Source organism: Athalia rosae, chromosome 1 (genome assembly GCF_917208135.1).
Source record: "Athalia rosae chromosome 1, iyAthRosa1.1, whole genome shotgun sequence".
Lineage (NCBI taxonomy): Eukaryota > Metazoa > Arthropoda > Insecta > Hymenoptera > Athaliidae > Athalia > Athalia rosae.
In genome coordinates this window covers 11,132,098-11,150,327 of record NC_064026.1, presented here as the reverse complement: position 1 = coordinate 11,150,327, position 18,230 = coordinate 11,132,098, and the positions used below count along the sequence as shown (strand labels likewise).

Here is an 18,230-nt window from a genome sequence, read left to right as displayed (position 1 = left end):
CATCATTGTAGAATGGGTATTACGTGAATATATATGGGGATATTTTCCATTCATGAGTCAATCACCGTTCTTGAGGTAGGAACGAATGGTGAGATACAAAACTGGAACCTACGTAAGTAGTACGTTTAGAAATGCCCAAGATGTATTGGAAGCGCCGAACGGTGGAATGTTTACATAAATAAGCTTTTGCATACAACGTGCGATATGCTATGCTGATAAGCATTCATCAGCCAATCAAAACGAAAAGTTGCAGCCTTGAAACTGATAGAGAAAAATATACAGTATGTTAAACAGGCTCTTTAATGAGACAATTAATAAAACCGGCTAAAGTCAAGGGTTATTTTTGCCATAACTACTTTTGATCGCGTCAAACCCTACTTTAGCTTGTTCGGCAGTTATCAGTTTGTATTAGCGACCGAGGGTTATGTGACAGGATCGTCGGCTAACCTTCCTTCAAGTAAACCCATTTTTCTTCCATTAAATAGCAATTGGAGTTTTATAATATGGCATTTTTGACATGCGGTATAATTCGGATCTTCTCAAGAGAGTGTAGAATTAGTTATAAACAAATACAGCTGGCTAAGGTTAGCGAAAAATATAACAATACATTAATGTAACCTCGAAAAAAGTAACGATGAACGTATTGTACAAATATCATACCTCATCAGGTTTCTGTCTCACGGTTTTCTACCGCAGCTGATGTTAAGGATCAGCAGCCCGAAATTACATTGAAACCTCCAGTCGGAGATGGAAAAATTTTCAAATCAGCAGAGGAAGTCACCTCTGATATACATAATGGAGCTAAGTTGCTAGTTGGTGGTTTCGGTCTATGTGGAATTCCAGAAAATCTTATAGCAGCTCTTTTAAAAAGGGGTTCTTCAGAACTTACAGTGGTCTCAAATAATGCTGGTGTAGACGATTTTGGGTTGGGCTTATTATTAAAACAAAATAGAATCAAAAGAATTATTGCCTCCTATGTGGGAGAGAATGCAGAATTTGAAAGACAGTATCTCTCAGGGCAGCTGGAGGTCGAATTAACTCCTCAGGTAGCTATCCAGGAATAAAAATATGCAGCTGAAGCTCTAATTATGTTCGAAATGATGAAAAGCTAGCTATTATTGATTTTTACATGTTGTTTTGGTAGGGAACTTTAGCGGAAAGAATCCGAGCTGGTGGAGCTGGTATCCCAGCATTTTACACAGCCACAGGTTTTGGGACAATAGTCCAAGATGGCAATGCCGTTATAAAGTATGATTCAAAGGGTGCACCAGAGATATCAGGAGAATCAAAAGAAGATGGTCAGTTCAATGGGCGTAATTATGTTCTGGAAACCGCGATAACTGGAGATTTCGCACTGGTGAAGGCATGGAAAGCTGATAAGGCAGGAAATTTGATATTCAGAAAGTCAGCAAGAAACTTCAACCCAGTTATGTGTAAGGCTGCTCAAGTAACGATTGCTGAAGTTGAGGAAATAGTAGAGATTGGTGAACTAGATCCAGATAATGTACATGTTCCTGGCATATATGTGAACCGAATTATTAAAGGCCCTTCATATGAGAAGCGAATTGAGGTCTGTTAATTATGGAGGATCTTGTATTTAGCTCTGTTGGGCAAATTGTGAATTTTATTGTTGGTTCACAGAAAACCACAATAAAGAGGCCTGCAAAACCAACAAAAATAACACCTGCCGGTAAAGCGAGAGAAAGGATAATACGTCGTGCAGCACTTGAGTTTAAAAATGGGATGTACGGTATGTTTCGGCATGTGTCAAATTTTTCAAATATTTCATTTCTTGATTATTATATTTCAGCTAATTTGGGAATAGGCATACCCATGCTTGCCAGTAACTACATTCCCAAAGGAATTCAAGTTACTCTGCAATCAGAAAATGGAATTCTTGGACTAGGCCCATTCCCAAGTGAAAATGAAGTAGATCCAGATTTAATTAATGCTGGTAAAGAAACTGTCACAGTTGTACCCGGGGCTTCATATTTCGGAAGTGACGAAAGTTTTGCAATGATTAGAGGGTAATTGTCGAATCAACAAATTCAAGAAATGCCTTGATAATTTTAACTGCAAATGAAGAAGAAAGAAAGAAAGAACCTGGATAAATTTAGATATATTTCCAATTGTTCCCTAGTGGTCATATCGACTTGACAATTCTTGGAGGGATGCAAGTATCTCAAAAAGGGGACCTGGCAAATTGGATGATTCCGGGAACTATGGTGAAAGGAATGGGCGGAGCAATGGATCTCGTAGCGGCATCTAATACCAAAGTTGTTGTGACTATGGAACACAAGGCTCGTGATGGTCGACCTAAAATTTTAGCAAATTGCACACTCCCAGTAACAGGTATGAATAACCTGCTTTCCTTATTTTAAACACGCTGTTTTATCAAGAGTACATTTCCCACCAACGAGTCATGATAATTGTAATCAACGATACAGGTCAAGGTTGCGTGGACTTAATCATCACAGATCTTGCTGTATTTGAAGTGATACATGATGAAGGCTTAAGACTTATCGAGTTGGCTCCCGATGTGGAGATCGCAGACGTTATAAGTTCTACAGGATGTGAATTCGATGTAGCAAAGGATTTGAAAGTAATGGGACAAGTGGTGATTGACGGAGATGCCTAGAACGCCATGTGTAAGCTTGTTCCATTTCTATAAGTTGCTTCATGTCGGTTTTTTTTTCTTTTTAATCAGATTAAACATTCACAGTTGAAAAAATTATGAAAGCTTATATTTTGTACCAAAAATCGCGGAATATGAATCTATTGGTAAGCTTAGGAAAGAGTTGATTTTTTGGCGAAATGGACTTATGAAAAGTTTATTCAAATATTATAATTGTACCAGTGCAATAACGTTGTAAAGATTTTATCCAAGTGAGCATTCCACTTGCAATTATTTGTTAATTTGATTCGATTGTTGGTGGTACTGATTTCGTAATTTTGTAAAAGAAAAATATTCGTAAAGATTTTATATGTTGTATAAATGCTATCACAGTACCGGTACGAAAGATAGATGCGTGGTTTTTTCAAGTCCGCAAATTTTAAATAACACAGTTATATGTACAGGCATCTATATTTTTACTTTGGTAAATAAATATCCAGACATTGTAAAATAACCAGGATTACAAATAAATATAAGTGCAGTCAATTGGATTGTTCCAGTAGGTTGTATGAAAAACTTTTATTCCCTAAATTTAGCTTTGATACTAGCAGGTAAAGGCAATAAGTACAATACACTGTTCAGTATCACTAGCCCGAATGCAAAGGCCAAGGATATCAACAAATTCAAATTGGTGTTGAGTACTTCGGAGAGATTTTCACCTTCTCGAGTGAAACGTTCTATCAGATATGTTTGACCTTCGGGATAGCGGCAGAAATTCGGATCTCCAGGACAAGAGATGGTCTCGTTATACGGCAAGTTCGAAAATCCAGGAACATCGATCACCAATTGATTTAAAGCTAGAGATGCGTACCTTGTGGGCAGAGCTGTTGAAACAGCTGATAACCAGTCAGGTAAATTTCTAAAGCTTCGAATACCCCCAGAGCCGATTACAATCGATGTCAATGTGACATAAATAACAGCCAACGCTCCTGTCATGGGACTCCCAATTATCATGAGTATCGCTATCATAACTTGCTCTGCTGCTACGTAGCTGGCCCAAAGTATGCCAGAAATATACGCCCACGAAGTAAGTTCCAGCTCAAGAACAGGTATTAAAATACCGACTGCTCCAGCTGTTGAAATGAAACTCATCGGTAAACTCAACAAGGTGTATGCGCTTATGAACATCGCTCCGCCGTATAATCCTTCTCTCCTCTCCTGATAATACCTTGCCCGAACCCCTGGAACTACACGAACAAATGCTACTGGGATTCACAAAGTAATGAGACATCTGCGAGAACTCGGCTGTGCCAACTTACAGAGAAGAGCTGTCACTGCTGTACCGGTAACGTAGAACAAAATTAATAAATTTAGAATCAGTCCTCCTGTCTGTGAGAATATCCTAGACTGGACAGGACTGGAGTAGGCGTAGAGAATGCTCAGAAGCGCTACCCAAAAAGGTAGCAATAGAATTCTGGCAGCCAAATGTCCCAGGCCACATCTGTTGAATGCAAAAGTAGCTGCCATACCCCTCCTGAAAAAGTTATTACGTGTTTGAATTACTTTAGTTGTAAATCTTTAGTCGCTCTTGTTCTTGTTGAAACTTACAGATAAAGAGCAAAAAGTGTAGAAAAACATCCTGGCTTAATACCGCGACCTAAACCTTTGTGCATTCCTCCTAGCTGGGAATCTTTTATGCTAGTTGGATTTTGAGGTGCCTCTTTCATGTATAAAACTCCTTCGATTTTGAATTTTTCCACCAGTAAAGAAATTTGTTGATTAGACTCTAAAAATCGGTCCCTCGAACGTCGATCCACAGTCGATAAACATACTGCAACATGAAAATTTAGCGTGTTCCTTCTCTTCACAGGACAGACGTAAAATTCCACAAAAATTCAACACATTGCTTTCACGGACTTACAATAATACATTAACGGATTTTCCAACTCTGGGCAGGGGAAACCAATGTAGGCGAAATAGTCCAGCATGCTCCTTGTGGGTCCAGAATAAACTACAGCTCCCAAACAGAGCAGTGCTACTCGACTGACAAATGGCAAAACGTCGGACCTTGGAGTTTCCATGGTTAAAACAACTATCGATCCTCTTCTAGTCGCGTAGGACCACAGCATGGAGACAATTAAATATGTATTGAGTGGATCTGTGTCCCACGTCGGTTCATCCAGTAACAGTAGACCAGGATCCTTAGCTAGTTGAACTCCCAACATAAGGCGCCTATACTCAGGTCGGGTCAAATCGCTGACCGATCTGTTGGCAACTTGAGATAGGGCCAAATCAGCAAGTGTTTGACGGACCCTAGCATCTCTGTTGCTCAAGCCTGCGAGCCATGTTGCATAGAGCAAACTTTGCCGCACCGTCAAGCCTGGTAATAGATGACATCTGTGTGCGACGTATCCACCATGACGTCGGAATAATTCAGGGGTAAGTGAACTGCCATTTAAAGTAATTCGCCCCCTAGTTTCGCCTCCTGCTCTTCCCGCTACGAAAAAGATTTAAACGACCAGTGAATGAGAAATTTTTCTTTCAGCATCTCCCAAATATTTGGAGTGAATTGCAGTAATGATTTACCGATGACATCTAGTAAAGCCCTTTTTCCTGAGCCCTTGGAGCCTAAAACTGCCAAAACTTCGCCTCCGTGAACTCTAGCAGAAACATCTCTTAGCACAGTGGTAGGATCAGCACGGGCAAAACAGTTCCCATCATGATCCACCGTAGTGGAATGGAAAATATTAGCTATCTCCAATACGCAGTCTGACATCATTGTACGGTTACAATTTTTTCTCCTTGCAACTCTTGAGTAATATAATTGAACGATACAGGATCAACAAATACCGCTAGATAATTCGATCATCTCACACTACTGATTCTATTGGTTTACCAGGAGTAAAAACAAGAAGCTGTCTTACAAGGTACCACGCGCACTAGTATAACGTTATAATCTGTTTTTGGCACCACGCGTGGAGGAGCAACCGATATTTTCAAAGATAACTACCATACATACACCCTAAACAAAACGCCATCCGCCGTGATGGTTAACCAACTAGAACTGACAGAAATCAGCCGCCTACTAACTTGGGACTTACAGACTCGCTGCTGCCGACAATGATTCGGAGGTAGTTGGGTGGGAGGTCGTTGGTGAGGTGAATGTCTTCAGTCGTCGGATGACGACGGTGGGGGATGTTTGATGTGGCATCGTATAAGAAACAGGTGGGGGTCGTCGAAGGGGGTGAAGGGTGAACAGGGGAAAAGGTACGCTGTATCGAAAGCCACAGCAGCTCAAGTCTCCTCAGCTCTTCTGAGTGCTTCTGTGTTCTGACAGCGCGAGTTCCGGCAAAAGCCGATTTCTTCGGCGAAGCCGCATTTACCGCCAACTTCTCCGTTTCCTCGAGTTACGGACATACCGCAGCTATCTAAAATCGACCGTGTTACACGCTTGCGGTGCTACCGTCTAACGTCCTTTTGAATGAAGAATGTGGCTTTCAGAATAATAAAGTGCTCAACCGGTCTGCAGTACGGTATGTCGTGGCGGCAAGTTATCATGGAATTAAACAAAATAAATCGCGAAGTACAAACAACGAAATGGCGCGGCCAACTGAGCTGAGATTCTTGGAGATTTCGACGCTCGGATAGAGGAGGAAGAGTCGAATACTTACTAAGCGGTAGACCTACCCATACACATTCGAGTTAACCTCGGCAGACCATTCTGTGTCGGATACTTCACCACCATCGTGAGTATTTTAAAAATCAGGAGTAGTCATTCTTTGCATGTTCTTTTTATTCTATCATTTCATTTTAACATAGTACAAATGCTTGTTCACGAGGGGAAATTATGTTACCAAATATTTTTTCAACAGATTGATATTTGATGCATATGTGTATTATCAATTTATAACGTGCGCCAATTGGGTAATCAGCATCTGTGCTTAATTTCTTATACACTCGTAACACAGAGTCGTATAATTTGATGATGCGATGTATGAAAACGTATACTGTACAGTTTTAACGAAAGAAAGGCATGTCTAGGGTTTGCGACCGGTTTAAAATATATGATCGGCAGCAGTGAATAATACGAATCCTGTGTATTATAGCTAACATATCTATACATTATACACTATTATAGCTACCTATATAGCTGATTTGTAATATACAGCTGTGTTGAGTCATATCTCCAGATCCCGTTTCTCTATACGCTCAGAGTTGAGTAGTGAAGTCATACAGGTAAAACAAATACGTCGGAATTTCGAATACTTTACTTTGGGCGTTATACCTATTCTTGTTTCCCATTATGTGGGAGCGACTTGAAAATCATTGCGCATATATGCACGCGTTAATGTATACATATCATACGGGTAGGTGCATAAAATGCAATTTCATCGGAGTACGATATAATAATAATAATAACTCCAGATCGTTTTATAATGCTTTGTCAAGCTCCGGATATAAATTTCTAGATTCCATCCACGCGTCGGATCATTGCCTCTTGTCAGCTGCACAGCTGCTGCCCTCGGCGTTGGCAAAAAAAAATCAAAGAACAAAAAAGAGGAGTTGCAACCGGATATAACGATGACAATCTAGCATTATTATTATAAAAGCGAATCTCTGATTGTGACTCTCAGTTATCATCGGATATAAATATTCAATTAATTCACGGTGGAGATATTTTTTTTTGACATCATTTACAACAGGTACGCATGCAGGTACCCGTCGTCGATATGCATATCGAATGATAATTATCGAAGGACAAGTCTTACGCAAGTATGAACATAATATTGTACCACATACCCACACAAAGGTATACATGTATAAAAGTGCTATCGGATAGTCGAGGTCAGTATTTATAATATGTATAGGTACCCTAATTACACCTGCACGACATTATTATAGGAACCATGAAAAAGTGGGGGAAAAAGAAGGAAAAAATTCTAATTATTTATCCCACATTTATTCTTCAAGCGGCTAGAGTAAAATTATAATTTTTATTAAACGAGCATCTGCAAAATAACGGAATCGTCGTTTTGGATGTAAAAAAATTGTGTCCATATCATAGCCACTTGCGAGAACGGGTTTTCTTCGTCAAAATATACATCACGGTATTATTATTATTATTTATTCAATCACTCAGTTACTTCATATTTACGCACGTTTCGTATAGTAGATGAAACGTATTTTTTTTTCTAATTCCTATTTTTTATGTTTACCGATATTACACACGTGCGTATGTATGCATATCTATATCATACTCATACATGTTTTTTGCATGCAAAGCTGTTGACGCTGTCGTTAAAACTTTTTTTTATAATTAGTTCTAGATACATGTCTGATAGGTACACGTATATCTGTGTAACATGCGTGCATGACATTAACGACATGACCGTTATATACACGGTATACATATACACATAAGAGGATTTGTGTATAAAGGTATAATTACGGAATTATTGATGGGTGCATGCACCGTTCGACGCGGGCATGCGGCTGATGCGTACATAAATATATGTAACAGTGCATCATCAATACCACCATCACCATTATCATCATCATCATCATCATCATCATTTTTATAAATGCTTATTACAAAACTCAAGATCGGAATGTACGTAATACGCATTCCATAGATGCGGATGTACAAATATACATATAAGTATACATACCTACCAGTACCGTGCAATGAAATAAGCGCGTTACATATACCTATGTATAATACACCTATATACACATGTCATAAATAGGTATATAATGTAGCACGTGGGAATGTAGTGGAATATGATACCGTCATTATATATGAGAAGATTGAAGTATAATTTTTCTTTGGCTCGGGAAATCATTTTTTTTGTTCTCGTCGGGTAAGCCGGTTGAAGGTAAAAAAAAGTAGAAGAAAGAACGTTCGTTTTTATACGGTTCAAATTTTACATCACACAGTAAAGTATACATATGCGTACGCGCGCACAATACGAGCTGTTGTTAAATTTTTACAACAATGGAAAGTGTCCCGTTAGTAACATATGCATATTACAGAGGCGATGTGGTGGTCCTCCTTTTCATTCCTCCTCTTTCTCCTATCCTCCATTCTACTCCTTTTTCTACTTTTTTCTACAGCAATAACAGCAGCAATATTTGTGCTGTGCGGATTCATCATGGATTCAAGGTCCCTGCAGCAACAGGGCGTGAGGTTACACCGTCTGCATACCTGTTTTATTACACGGTGTGTATATTAAATACGATTGGTGTACGCATGAATCATTTAGTATAGGTTCTCGATTCTACGAATACTACATTACAGTGTCGGAAAGTATTTTAACAGGCGTTTTTTCACCACCCACAATATGCGGGGAAAAAACGGAACCGCGAGATGCCCGCGGAATGTGTCACCTGAAAACACAGAGATCGTCGGGCGTAGAATAACTACGTGGGTATTTATTTAAGTAATTATATTGCTGGGTGTAATGTGCGTACTTATCACTCTTACAATTGAATACATGTCTCGTATTAGAGGTTTAAGTCGACACATGTGGCTGTTGCAAGGAAATAATATTTGATTCATAAATAAATGGAATTTCTTTATTTCTAGATCTGGTCAATAAACATCTCTCATCTCTGAATTATTTCTTGCCAAGTAAAATTCAGGCTGAGAAAATTGTACATCAATTTCGCGCATGTACGGATAAAATAAAGCATCGATAAGTTATAATAAATTGACTTAGTTGTACGTCATGTGGAAAGCATCATTAATTTTTTTCAACGCTTTTATTGTCGCACTTATTTTATTTGTTGGTTTTCTTCGTTTTATACTGCCTGATATCGCACATGCTGTTTACGCTTCGAGAACCGCAGATTGTTGGCATCGTGCGGTAGATGTTGCGGGTACAAGGTATGCAGGTATATCAGAGATATGGGGAAAAAACTGTGCAGGCAGCAGGCGCGGAATCGGGATGGTAATGATAGCTGGAAATCTTTGCAAAACAGAAACACGACGCGACATATGTGCGATGATGCGGGTTTTTCAGTGTACATTTTTAAGCTATACTCGAACGTTTTTTTCTCAACAATAACAGTTGAATTGCCGAGGGCCTGAGTCACTTTGCATTTGAAAAGAATTAAATTATTCTTTAACACTGAACAAAATCCGTTATAACTTGACACTCAGCACGCGCAAAATCTAGTAGAAATGTGCGTCCGCAAGACATTTTTTTTATTACAGTTTATGCACGCGTACATGAGATGCGACAAAGTAATATATCGAGACACGGTGGGTACAACTTGTATGTTATCCGTACGCCGATTAACAATCCGTAAGATTAGAGTTTTAATAATCATCACAATTTCGAACGGTTGTCCTAGTTGGTAGAAATAGCGAATCGATGACCACTCTCCGCAATGAAAAGATGACCAATATAGTCGCGTGGATTCCATTTCCCCATTTTTTGTGTAGAAATCATTTTCACCGTTATTTGTATTTCGGATGCTACATCAGGAGTTTCTTGCAATGAAGGTTCGCAAAGTTTATAGTCTGAAGCTGTAGACCACCACCTATTTGTCGTTATATGTCTAGCGTGCATATTCCTGTTAGTTGTGCATCTCGGTACCCGTCTTCCAGGCTTCATAAAATAGCGGTACCTTCTCCGTACATGGTGTCTGTCTGCATACATACCCATCTAACGCCATAAATTCTTACATTTTTTTCCGAATCCCCACTCCCGTTGGTTTAATTATCTAGATTTTTTCTTACTCGTCAAATACCATATTTCACCTTTACACATAAACAGCAATCGTACCTTAAATCTACGTTCCTTATTTCTGGATACGGCATTATTATTTCAAAGTACCGTTTTTTAGTTCATTTATTTCTATATTACTTTGGCGGTATGATAATGCCCATACGTTATTGCACGACTCGACATATTTATAGACTGGTTCCTATTTTTGTGATAAGAAAGTTGTACATTCATATTCTTGTTGTTAACAACGTGATGATTTTTCTTTCCAGTTAACACATCGATATGGGATCCGAAGCTTGGGAATTAGAGAGGCGATACTCCGTCCCTGGAGCACTGGATACCCGGGGTCTGGAACCACCTGCCAGCGAAGACTTGCACGCCTGGTCAATTTATAGGTAAGTGTAATCTGATTTTTTGATTTTTCATCATTGTTCTTTTTTACTTGAATGTTTTATCGGCTACTTGATGATTTTTTTCTTTTTCTCAGGCAAAATCTCAACTCTGACTTTACCGACTCAGCTTTGGGTTCAGCGGAGAAGTCTCCTTTACCGTATGGTAATTTTCAGCTCAGAGATTCAACGGTTCAAAGCATATTACGGCATCCAAGATATGGTCCCAAGAGTCCGTTGGCAAATAATTCATATACATATCTAAAATTCGGACTTCCAAGGGTGCTGCCTCCGTCTAGGATGCGGGATGGTTCTAGCGGCTATGATTCGAGCGAGGAAGGGCGCAGGGTACCTCATAATGGGGGTGGCGCACAAACGAGTGCCATGAGATCGGCTAGGAGCGATCCAGACTTTCGACAAGTTCATGCTCTGCCTAGAGAACAGGCGAGTTCTCAAATTAATATCAGGGAGAGTTCGAGGCTCAGAAGTGTCAGTGAGGCCAATTTGTTGAATACCTATAGACCCAGTCGGAGACACAGTATGGCACCAACTGAGCCTGGATATGTACACGGTGCTCTAGGTCCGGAAAATTTTCCAATGCAGATTAGGCCAGTAATGGCAATGCAACACCCGCATTTACAATTTAGAGGCGTTGAGGCCTCTGGATCTAATGGACTGCCTTTATTACGAGGTATATCATTGGAAGCAGGAGCCAATGAGGTACTCGCTGTAATGGCCACGACAGAAAGAGAAGGAACACTTTTGATGGAGACTATTTCTGGGCAAAGGAAAATTAAACGAGGAGATATTTTGCTCAATGGACGATCCATGTCGGCTTCTTTGTTGAGGTACTAAGAAAATCACGATTCTTAGAGGAGCTATTATCGCTGCTTCTTACATTTATATCATGAACTAGTTATCATTCCAACATGTTCCATGTTTTATTTCCAGATCACGTGTTGCTTATTTATCGGCAGAAAGTACTCTGAGTCCAGGTCTTACGGCGGAGCAAACGTTGACCTTTTATTTGAGATTACAAGGAGGCTCGGCGTCATCTTCAATGGAATCAGATGCTATTCTCCAAGAGCTTGGTTTAGAAGCGACGAAGCACTGTCTTGTCAATACCCTTACTACGTCAGAAGTCCGTAGACTGGCTTTGGCGTGTCGACTGCTGCAAGATTCACACATATTGGCTCTGGACAGACCGACACACGGCCTCGATATTTTTGACGCATTTTTCCTTGTTGAATACTTGAGGCAATGGGCTGGGCGAGGACCGAGACTTGTAGTTCTAACCCTTCACCCTCCGACCTATGAGATACTGACTATGGTCTCCAGAGTTGCGCTTACGTCTGGTGGTAGAATCATGTACACCGGTCCTAGGAGAGACATGTTACCCTATTTTGCACTGGCTGAGTTTCCTTGTCCGCCATTTAAGAATCCTTCAGACTATTATCGTAAGTATCATGCAATTGCCGACCTAATAAAAGTACCTATCAAATTTCAAATGAATTTTTTTCGTTTGTTTCAGTCGACCTAGTCACATTAGATGATCTGTCTGCAGAAGCAATGCTGGAATCGTCGCAGCGGATAGATCACTTGGCGGAATTGGCCAGGATAAGATTACCGGGATTAACTGACCCTGGACCACCCGGACCATTGCCCCTTCCTATATCGAGTGTGAATATATTCATACAAATTTACGTCCTACTCCTAAAGACTTTGATATACAGCCAGCCTGGAGCACTTGCAAAAATTTTACAAAAAATTTTGTTGTCTGCATCTTTGAGTATAGTACTCGGTGCAGTATTTTGGAACGTATCCAATGACACAAACTTATATTTAAGGGACAGAATTGGAATGCATTACGCCAGTTTTGGCGTGTTATGCTGGCCACTTAATTTAATAGCTATCAGTGAAGTAAATGCAGCTAGACCCAGTGTCGAGAGAGAAATCAGGGACAGATTGTACGGACGATTCGTCTATATTTTTATAGAGGTGAGCCCTTGTTTCCTGGGTAAGAAATAACCTCTTTATTTTTTCCTTGTATACTGCTCAGCTCTGCCACAAAATTTTCATACATTATAATAAGAAATAATTTTCGTTTCAGTTGCTGTGTGGTATACCTTCATGGTGTGCTATATACCTGATATATTTGGCTCCAGCATTTGCAATGTCTGGCCTGCATTTAGCTCCAGATGAAAATTTGACTGCGCTGTGGCATTACCTCGCGAATGGGTTGCTGTATTTGATGTTTCAGCACTTGATATGCGTCTTCTTCGCTCATATTTGCAAATGGCCTGGCTTGGCAGCATTTTTCTCCGGCTTAATAATCTGCGAAATAACATTGGCCGGTGGCGTAAGCTTACATTTGGAAAATTTCCCATGGTGGTACAGGCAATGGAGTCCGATGCAATGGGTACTGTCTTTGTTACTACCGCAAGTACACGGACCTTGCAAAGCTAAACAAATTTTACGCCAAGATATAATCGTTCAAGCAACTTGTGAAACTCCTGACGGTGCTGCAGCTTTGCAGGAAATTGGTCTTGACAAAATCAAGACTCAAGCAGTTTTATGGTTGAGTGTTTCGACCGCAGTCTTGATCGTTTTAATTATAATAGGATTTTTAATATTTAAATATGCTACGCCCAAACGACCGAGAAGCGCACCAAATAAACCGTGAGAGCTCGTTGTCCTTCTAATGCTTTTGAGCAACGAGAGAATGCTACGTAAACGTTTAACAAAACAGTATTCAGAGTTATCCGCTTGGAACAATTTAACTGGTCATGAATTCTTGTAATGTGCAATATATTGCGTGAGTTGCAAATGTCGGGTGCATAATTATTCAGTATATACGGTAATGCAAATTAATTTGCCTGCCGTCTTCTAATTTCATAACGTATAAGCTACGAGTATACTGTATGTATTATTTTAATAGGCATTGTACTTTAAATGTATCTCGGAGATGTCTAACTTACTGTGACTCTTTAAAGTTGAGATCTTTAAAAACTTACAGAGTAGACATTGAACGTACGTGGGACAGGTGAGAGTGTGAACAATTATTCTAAACTCTTTAATATAAACGGTTATGAAACCAAACCATACATGATACACTTTTCTGAAAATAAAAGTAACGTCCCAACAATGGAGCACATGATTTATCACCAATTGTTACACCGACATTACCTAATTACTTTTTTCAACTCTTTTGGAAAAATATGAACTTTATTAACACGTGTTGTAATTCGCCGGCTCACATCTGTTTTCTGACAACGCAAGGCCTGGCTTTGAATCGAACCTTCTACTGTAAGCGTGTCATAGTTTTTGATGAATATTTTTTGTTTGTTTGTGCATAAGTGAGCCAGCTATGTTGGAGGGGCAAAAAATCTTTCCCACTTGCAACTGTTCGTTGTGGTGGGTGAATGATTATTATTGTTGATTCAAAGTTGAAGAGGGTATTGTACTCTCTGTGAATCTAGCCATAAATAGATAATCCTTATTTCTGCAATAAACATATAAAGATCTGATTTGGTTCAGCAAAAACCATTTCTCAACAACAATTACTGCCTACTAATCTACTTTTTTTTGTGCCCTATACCATATTGTGCAAATTACTTCAAAAGCTTTGAACCTGTTGAACTCGTGCTCCTTGCATCAATTAAGACCAATGAAGCTTCATTGAACTGGATATAATGCATGCTTACCCAGCACCACATAGCGTCGGGTGTGCTCCTAATCTTCATCCACGTAAGATGATATAGATTATTTTTCTTTAATAAATTTTATTATTTATCCAAAATTTCTAAATAACTTTTGACGGAGATTAGGAATCAAATGGTTTTCATGTTTATGTAATTAAATAGATGCCATCGACCAATTTGTTGTGCAATTATACGTAACAAGTTATCACACAGCTTGTGTAATTTATGGAAATCAGTTACAACCGTTGTATTGAGCATGCGATGTCCACAGAAATTGAAAAAACAAGACAAAATAAAATGAAAACAAAAAGAAGTCTTGTGCAGGTTTCAGTAAGTTCGACCGAACGTAAACTCGTTTTACTTATAGGAAAAAAATCCACAAGATCGCTGTCTCCGATTTTAGATATTCGTAAGCGCTTAATTATTCTTTTATTGATAAAATGAAGATAGGATAATGATACACATAGGTATTTCAGTGTAAGTTTGGAGTATTATACTGTATAAATCACGCCGTATTGTTGATGTTCGAAATGAACAGAGAATTCCATTCACGTCTGCGATGCAGTGCACTTGTTCATTCTGCAAGAGCTCCAAGATTATACGTACCACATGATAAATTCGTGTTTCACATACAATAATTCACACGAGTATTATAGATGTATAAGCATGTAGTATACGTCTACTGCAGTCATACAGTCATAAACAGAAAGTAAAAGATTAATATCCGCGTATACCGTGTAGCATGTATAAAATTCATCGCGCCAAACGCTGTTTCGCACAAATGAGTGAAAATGTACGTGCCATAATTACGCTTTGTCAACCTTACACAGCATACGTGTAATGATAAACAAAACAAAAAAAATCATACCGTTGTCGACAACAAATTTCGCGTGTTCGGATCTTAGAACATACATCAAACATATGATGAGGTGTAAAATTGTTGGAAAAAAAAAAATTTCTGCAGTTCGAAATTTGAGTTTAATAACTGTTTTTATCGAGGTCCAACTTACGTCTGTGGTAACAGTATGTATGTATATGTATAGTGTAGAGTAAATTCACAGAATAGTCTCTGATAAAGGCTAGCTGTATTCAATTCTACGATATACAAGGCGTATGTATAAGGGTCAATTTTTGACCCTATTAAAACGCATCCAAGAATTAGATGTGGCCTCGTCTGCGGCTCTCTCTGTACAATAATTCTCGTTTCTCATGTCTCACCCGACAATTCCTATACATACTCCTGAGCATATTCATATATAGACTGAGAAACTTGTACACTACGACATGGCTATAAGTGTAGCGTATTGAAGATATATATATAATACGCGAATAAAAACGCGGCTACGATAAGGCATGAGTTGTATTACTTGTGTAAGTATACATATATACATACATATAGAATATGTATATTTATGTAATATGTATGTAGTGTCTGTGCACATAGAATCCGCGGCGTGGGCGCGCACGATTCCCCTTCATCTCTCCCCTGTCTCTTCGTCTGCCCGCACCTTTCCTTTCACTGGTTCATTGATTACTTTACTTTAATAGCGCCTGGCGGCTACCCCCGCCTATCTACCTACTATCACGTAGTATATATACCCAGTCACATATATATATGTATACATAATACTACGGTATACACATCCTGCGGCACGAGAGGCAAACTATAGTATACACATACATACTTATACTAGAAAGAGAAGCGAATGAGATTCGAAACAGCATCGGGAATTTCTACGAAGTATACCGAGCGAGTTATATTCTGACACCACGATTTGTGATGTTCATTAATCTGGATAGTTTAAGAATCACACTCGCCGAGTGTACATTTTATACACACCGAAGATGCGTAAATTAAACGTATTCACTTTAATACATGCTTCTTACACGATGTTCGGCATATTCGCACATATATAAGTATGTGGTTCGTGGCTTGTTTTATTTATTCACTTTATTTATTGCATTTAATTTTTTTCTCTTTCTTGCATGGAGCAACTGGAGTTCGGTATATCATATGCGTGGGCAGAGCAGCAGAGAAGCAAACGTACACCCATAACGAACACGTTGGATGACTGGAATATTTTTTTCATTTTTGATCTTTTGGTTTTCTTACCATAGATGCGTGGAACGCGTTTTATGCGTGGAAAGAATGTGGGCACGCCGGTTTTTAGAACCATTCAAGCATCTCCCGCTCCGTTATCGTGGGGGTTTTTGGGCCTCGTGTCCAGGAGGGCCATTGTTTGGGTCAAACGTTATTACATTCATACATACATATATATACGTACTACCGTCGCGTATATGGGCAGGTTTAGTACGATCGAATGATTTCCCACAAATACAAGGCATATACGATGTCGCAATGTTACAAGAATTCCTCATTAATCGCGACGATTTATTCAAAACATGCGTAAACGTTTGAGAGGGAGAAAACTGAATAGAAAGAAAGAAAAAGTTTCATATCATAGATTTCTCATATTATCATTTGCGACGTGGGAGTTGGAAAAAAGTTTCGATTCTGTATACCGCGGCTGCAGTCATAACAGGATTCGCGGTACTACACATACCTATAACATTGTACGTATCATACAGGTATATGATTTATAATTACGCCCCGTTGCTGAGACGTATATGAAACTATATCGAGAAGTCAAAAAACAAATTAGAATTGAAAATCCTCTCTCATTACATTCGCTGAGAATATACGTACATACATACATGGTATGCATTGGCATGGTAGTGAAATTTACTATTTTACATCTTCAGTTCACATACACGCATGCATATACATATATGGACGAATACTGCTGTGGTATTTGAATGGCGATCTCTACTGGGTGGAGGCAAAGAAAGCCAGCCGGATGCAGGAGAGGCGGCGAGGGACGCCATTATCTTATCTCGAACCATTTCCTGTCAACCTGGGGCCTCGCGCTGTCGGACCGCCTTTCGTGGCAATCACACTCACGGCCCACACCTTGTAGTGTACGCACCGTAAATACGTACATGCGTACATACGTGTATATATTTACTTATAATATATACGTCTATGATCACGTCTCACAATCATACTAAACACGTCGTACTCTATAGCGCAACGTTTCCGGTACACATGCACATATAAAAACTTAGCCTACTGTGCATTAATCCTACGTATACACATACAATATACATAACGTTCACGTTCCGCGGCATGTATGGCAAAAAGAGTACAGATATAAAGTTTCGTATAGTATAGTATACGTTCATTGAATGCCATTCCCAACGTATAGAATGGGCGTGTATTTTATGTACAAATGTATTGTACACTAAAACGAAACGTCCTTCAATTTTTATAGCCTCTTCCTACTGCAGACTTGTGAATGTAAATAGGAATTGAAAACGAGCAATCGTCTGTAGTAAATAACACATGATTATAATTAACGTTACTGTGCCAAGAACTTTGTTATTCTCATAAATATCCCGTTTATACGATTTTATACATAATAAGCATATTTCACCTTTAAATTTTACTCATCCACTTCCGTTATCATCATCTACGTTGTATGTGTGTAGAATTAGTGCGTGTCTACGTAATGAAAAGCGCTTAATTGATCTTCACTTTTGTCCGATTAAATTCATTGGAAATAATTAATAATGTTTTAACAAAAAAATTTGTCTACACGTTGTCGTAACGATTGCAAGAACTATTCGCATCAGCTGCAGGAACGATTTCTGACTGTAGGTACAACGAAATCCGTGAGTGTCAAAACGAGCCTAATTATTATAATTGACATGTTACATGATTAATCGGTGACGA

General features: G+C 39.1%; 3 protein-coding genes across 5 annotated transcripts; 2 read left to right on the top strand and 1 right to left on the bottom strand.

Moving 5' to 3' along the window:
* The first annotated feature begins 1 nt into the window (after window position 1).
* Window positions 2-3,160, top strand: LOC105687112 (succinyl-CoA:3-ketoacid-coenzyme A transferase, mitochondrial). Its single transcript, XM_012402494.3, has 7 exons — window positions 2-584; window positions 669-1,046; window positions 1,145-1,570; window positions 1,642-1,750; window positions 1,811-2,027; window positions 2,141-2,352; window positions 2,448-3,160. Exons 1-7 carry the CDS (start codon window positions 504-506, stop codon window positions 2,636-2,638), a joined length of 1,614 nt encoding a protein of 537 aa, XP_012257917.2. The 5' UTR covers window positions 2-503; the 3' UTR covers window positions 2,639-3,160.
* LOC105687110 (ATP-binding cassette sub-family G member 5) lies at window positions 2,937-5,688 on the bottom strand. Its single transcript, XM_012402493.3, has 5 exons — window positions 5,201-5,688; window positions 4,536-5,111; window positions 4,223-4,445; window positions 3,934-4,148; window positions 2,937-3,861 (listed from the first exon to the last, which is right to left on the bottom strand). The coding sequence occupies exons 1-5, from the start codon at window positions 5,391-5,393 to the stop codon at window positions 3,194-3,196; spliced, it is 1,875 nt and encodes a 624-aa protein (XP_012257916.1). The 5' UTR covers window positions 5,394-5,688; the 3' UTR covers window positions 2,937-3,193.
* Window positions 5,689-5,918: 230 nt separating this feature from the next.
* On the top strand, window positions 5,919-14,296 carry LOC105687109 (ATP-binding cassette sub-family G member 8). Of its 3 annotated transcripts, XM_020853016.2 has the most exons (7): window positions 5,919-6,360; window positions 8,729-8,834; window positions 10,617-10,742; window positions 10,835-11,584; window positions 11,688-12,193; window positions 12,268-12,734; window positions 12,847-14,296. In XM_020853016.2, exons 3-7 carry the CDS (start codon window positions 10,630-10,632, stop codon window positions 13,417-13,419), a joined length of 2,409 nt encoding a protein of 802 aa, XP_020708675.2. In that variant the 5' UTR covers window positions 5,919-6,360; window positions 8,729-8,834; window positions 10,617-10,629; the 3' UTR covers window positions 13,420-14,296. The 3 variants fall into 3 exon arrangements, with proteins under 3 accessions (XP_020708675.2, XP_012257912.2, XP_020708676.2); XM_012402489.3 differs by lacking the exon at window positions 8,729-8,834 and having other exon boundaries at window positions 5,920-6,360; XM_020853017.2 differs by lacking the exons at window positions 5,919-6,360; window positions 8,729-8,834 and adding an exon at window positions 8,903-9,038.
* Window positions 14,297-18,230: the final 3,934 nt, after the last annotated feature.

What these genes read in the sequence shown, in the direction of transcription:
- LOC105687109 (XM_020853016.2), top strand. Translation starts at nt 10,630, where the DNA reads ATGGGATCCGAAGCTTGGGAATTAGAGAGGCGATACTCCGTCCCTGGA. An exon ending in GAATCCTTCAGACTATTATC is followed by an intron (nt 12,194 to 12,267) that starts GTAAGTATCATG and finishes CGTTTGTTTCAG; the next exon opens with TCGACCTAGTCACATTAGAT. An exon ending in TCGTCTATATTTTTATAGAG is followed by an intron (nt 12,735 to 12,846) that starts GTGAGCCCTTGT and finishes TTTTCGTTTCAG; the next exon opens with TTGCTGTGTGGTATACCTTC.
- LOC105687112 (XM_012402494.3), top strand. Translation starts at nt 504, where the DNA reads ATGGCATTTTTGACATGCGGTATAATTCGGATCTTCTCAAGAGAGTGT. An exon ending in CATATGAGAAGCGAATTGAG is followed by an intron (nt 1,571 to 1,641) that starts GTCTGTTAATTA and finishes GTTGGTTCACAG; the next exon opens with AAAACCACAATAAAGAGGCC. An exon ending in AGTTTTGCAATGATTAGAGG is followed by an intron (nt 2,028 to 2,140) that starts GTAATTGTCGAA and finishes ATTGTTCCCTAG; the next exon opens with TGGTCATATCGACTTGACAA.
- LOC105687110 (XM_012402493.3), bottom strand. Translation starts at nt 5,393, where the DNA reads ATGATGTCAGACTGCGTATTGGAGATAGCTAATATTTTCCATTCCACT. An exon ending in GGCTTTACTAGATGTCATCG is followed by an intron (nt 5,112 to 5,200) that starts GTAAATCATTAC and finishes TCTTTTTCGTAG; the next exon opens with CGGGAAGAGCAGGAGGCGAA. An exon ending in ACACTTTTTGCTCTTTATCT is followed by an intron (nt 4,149 to 4,222) that starts GTAAGTTTCAAC and finishes TAACTTTTTCAG; the next exon opens with GAGGGGTATGGCAGCTACTT.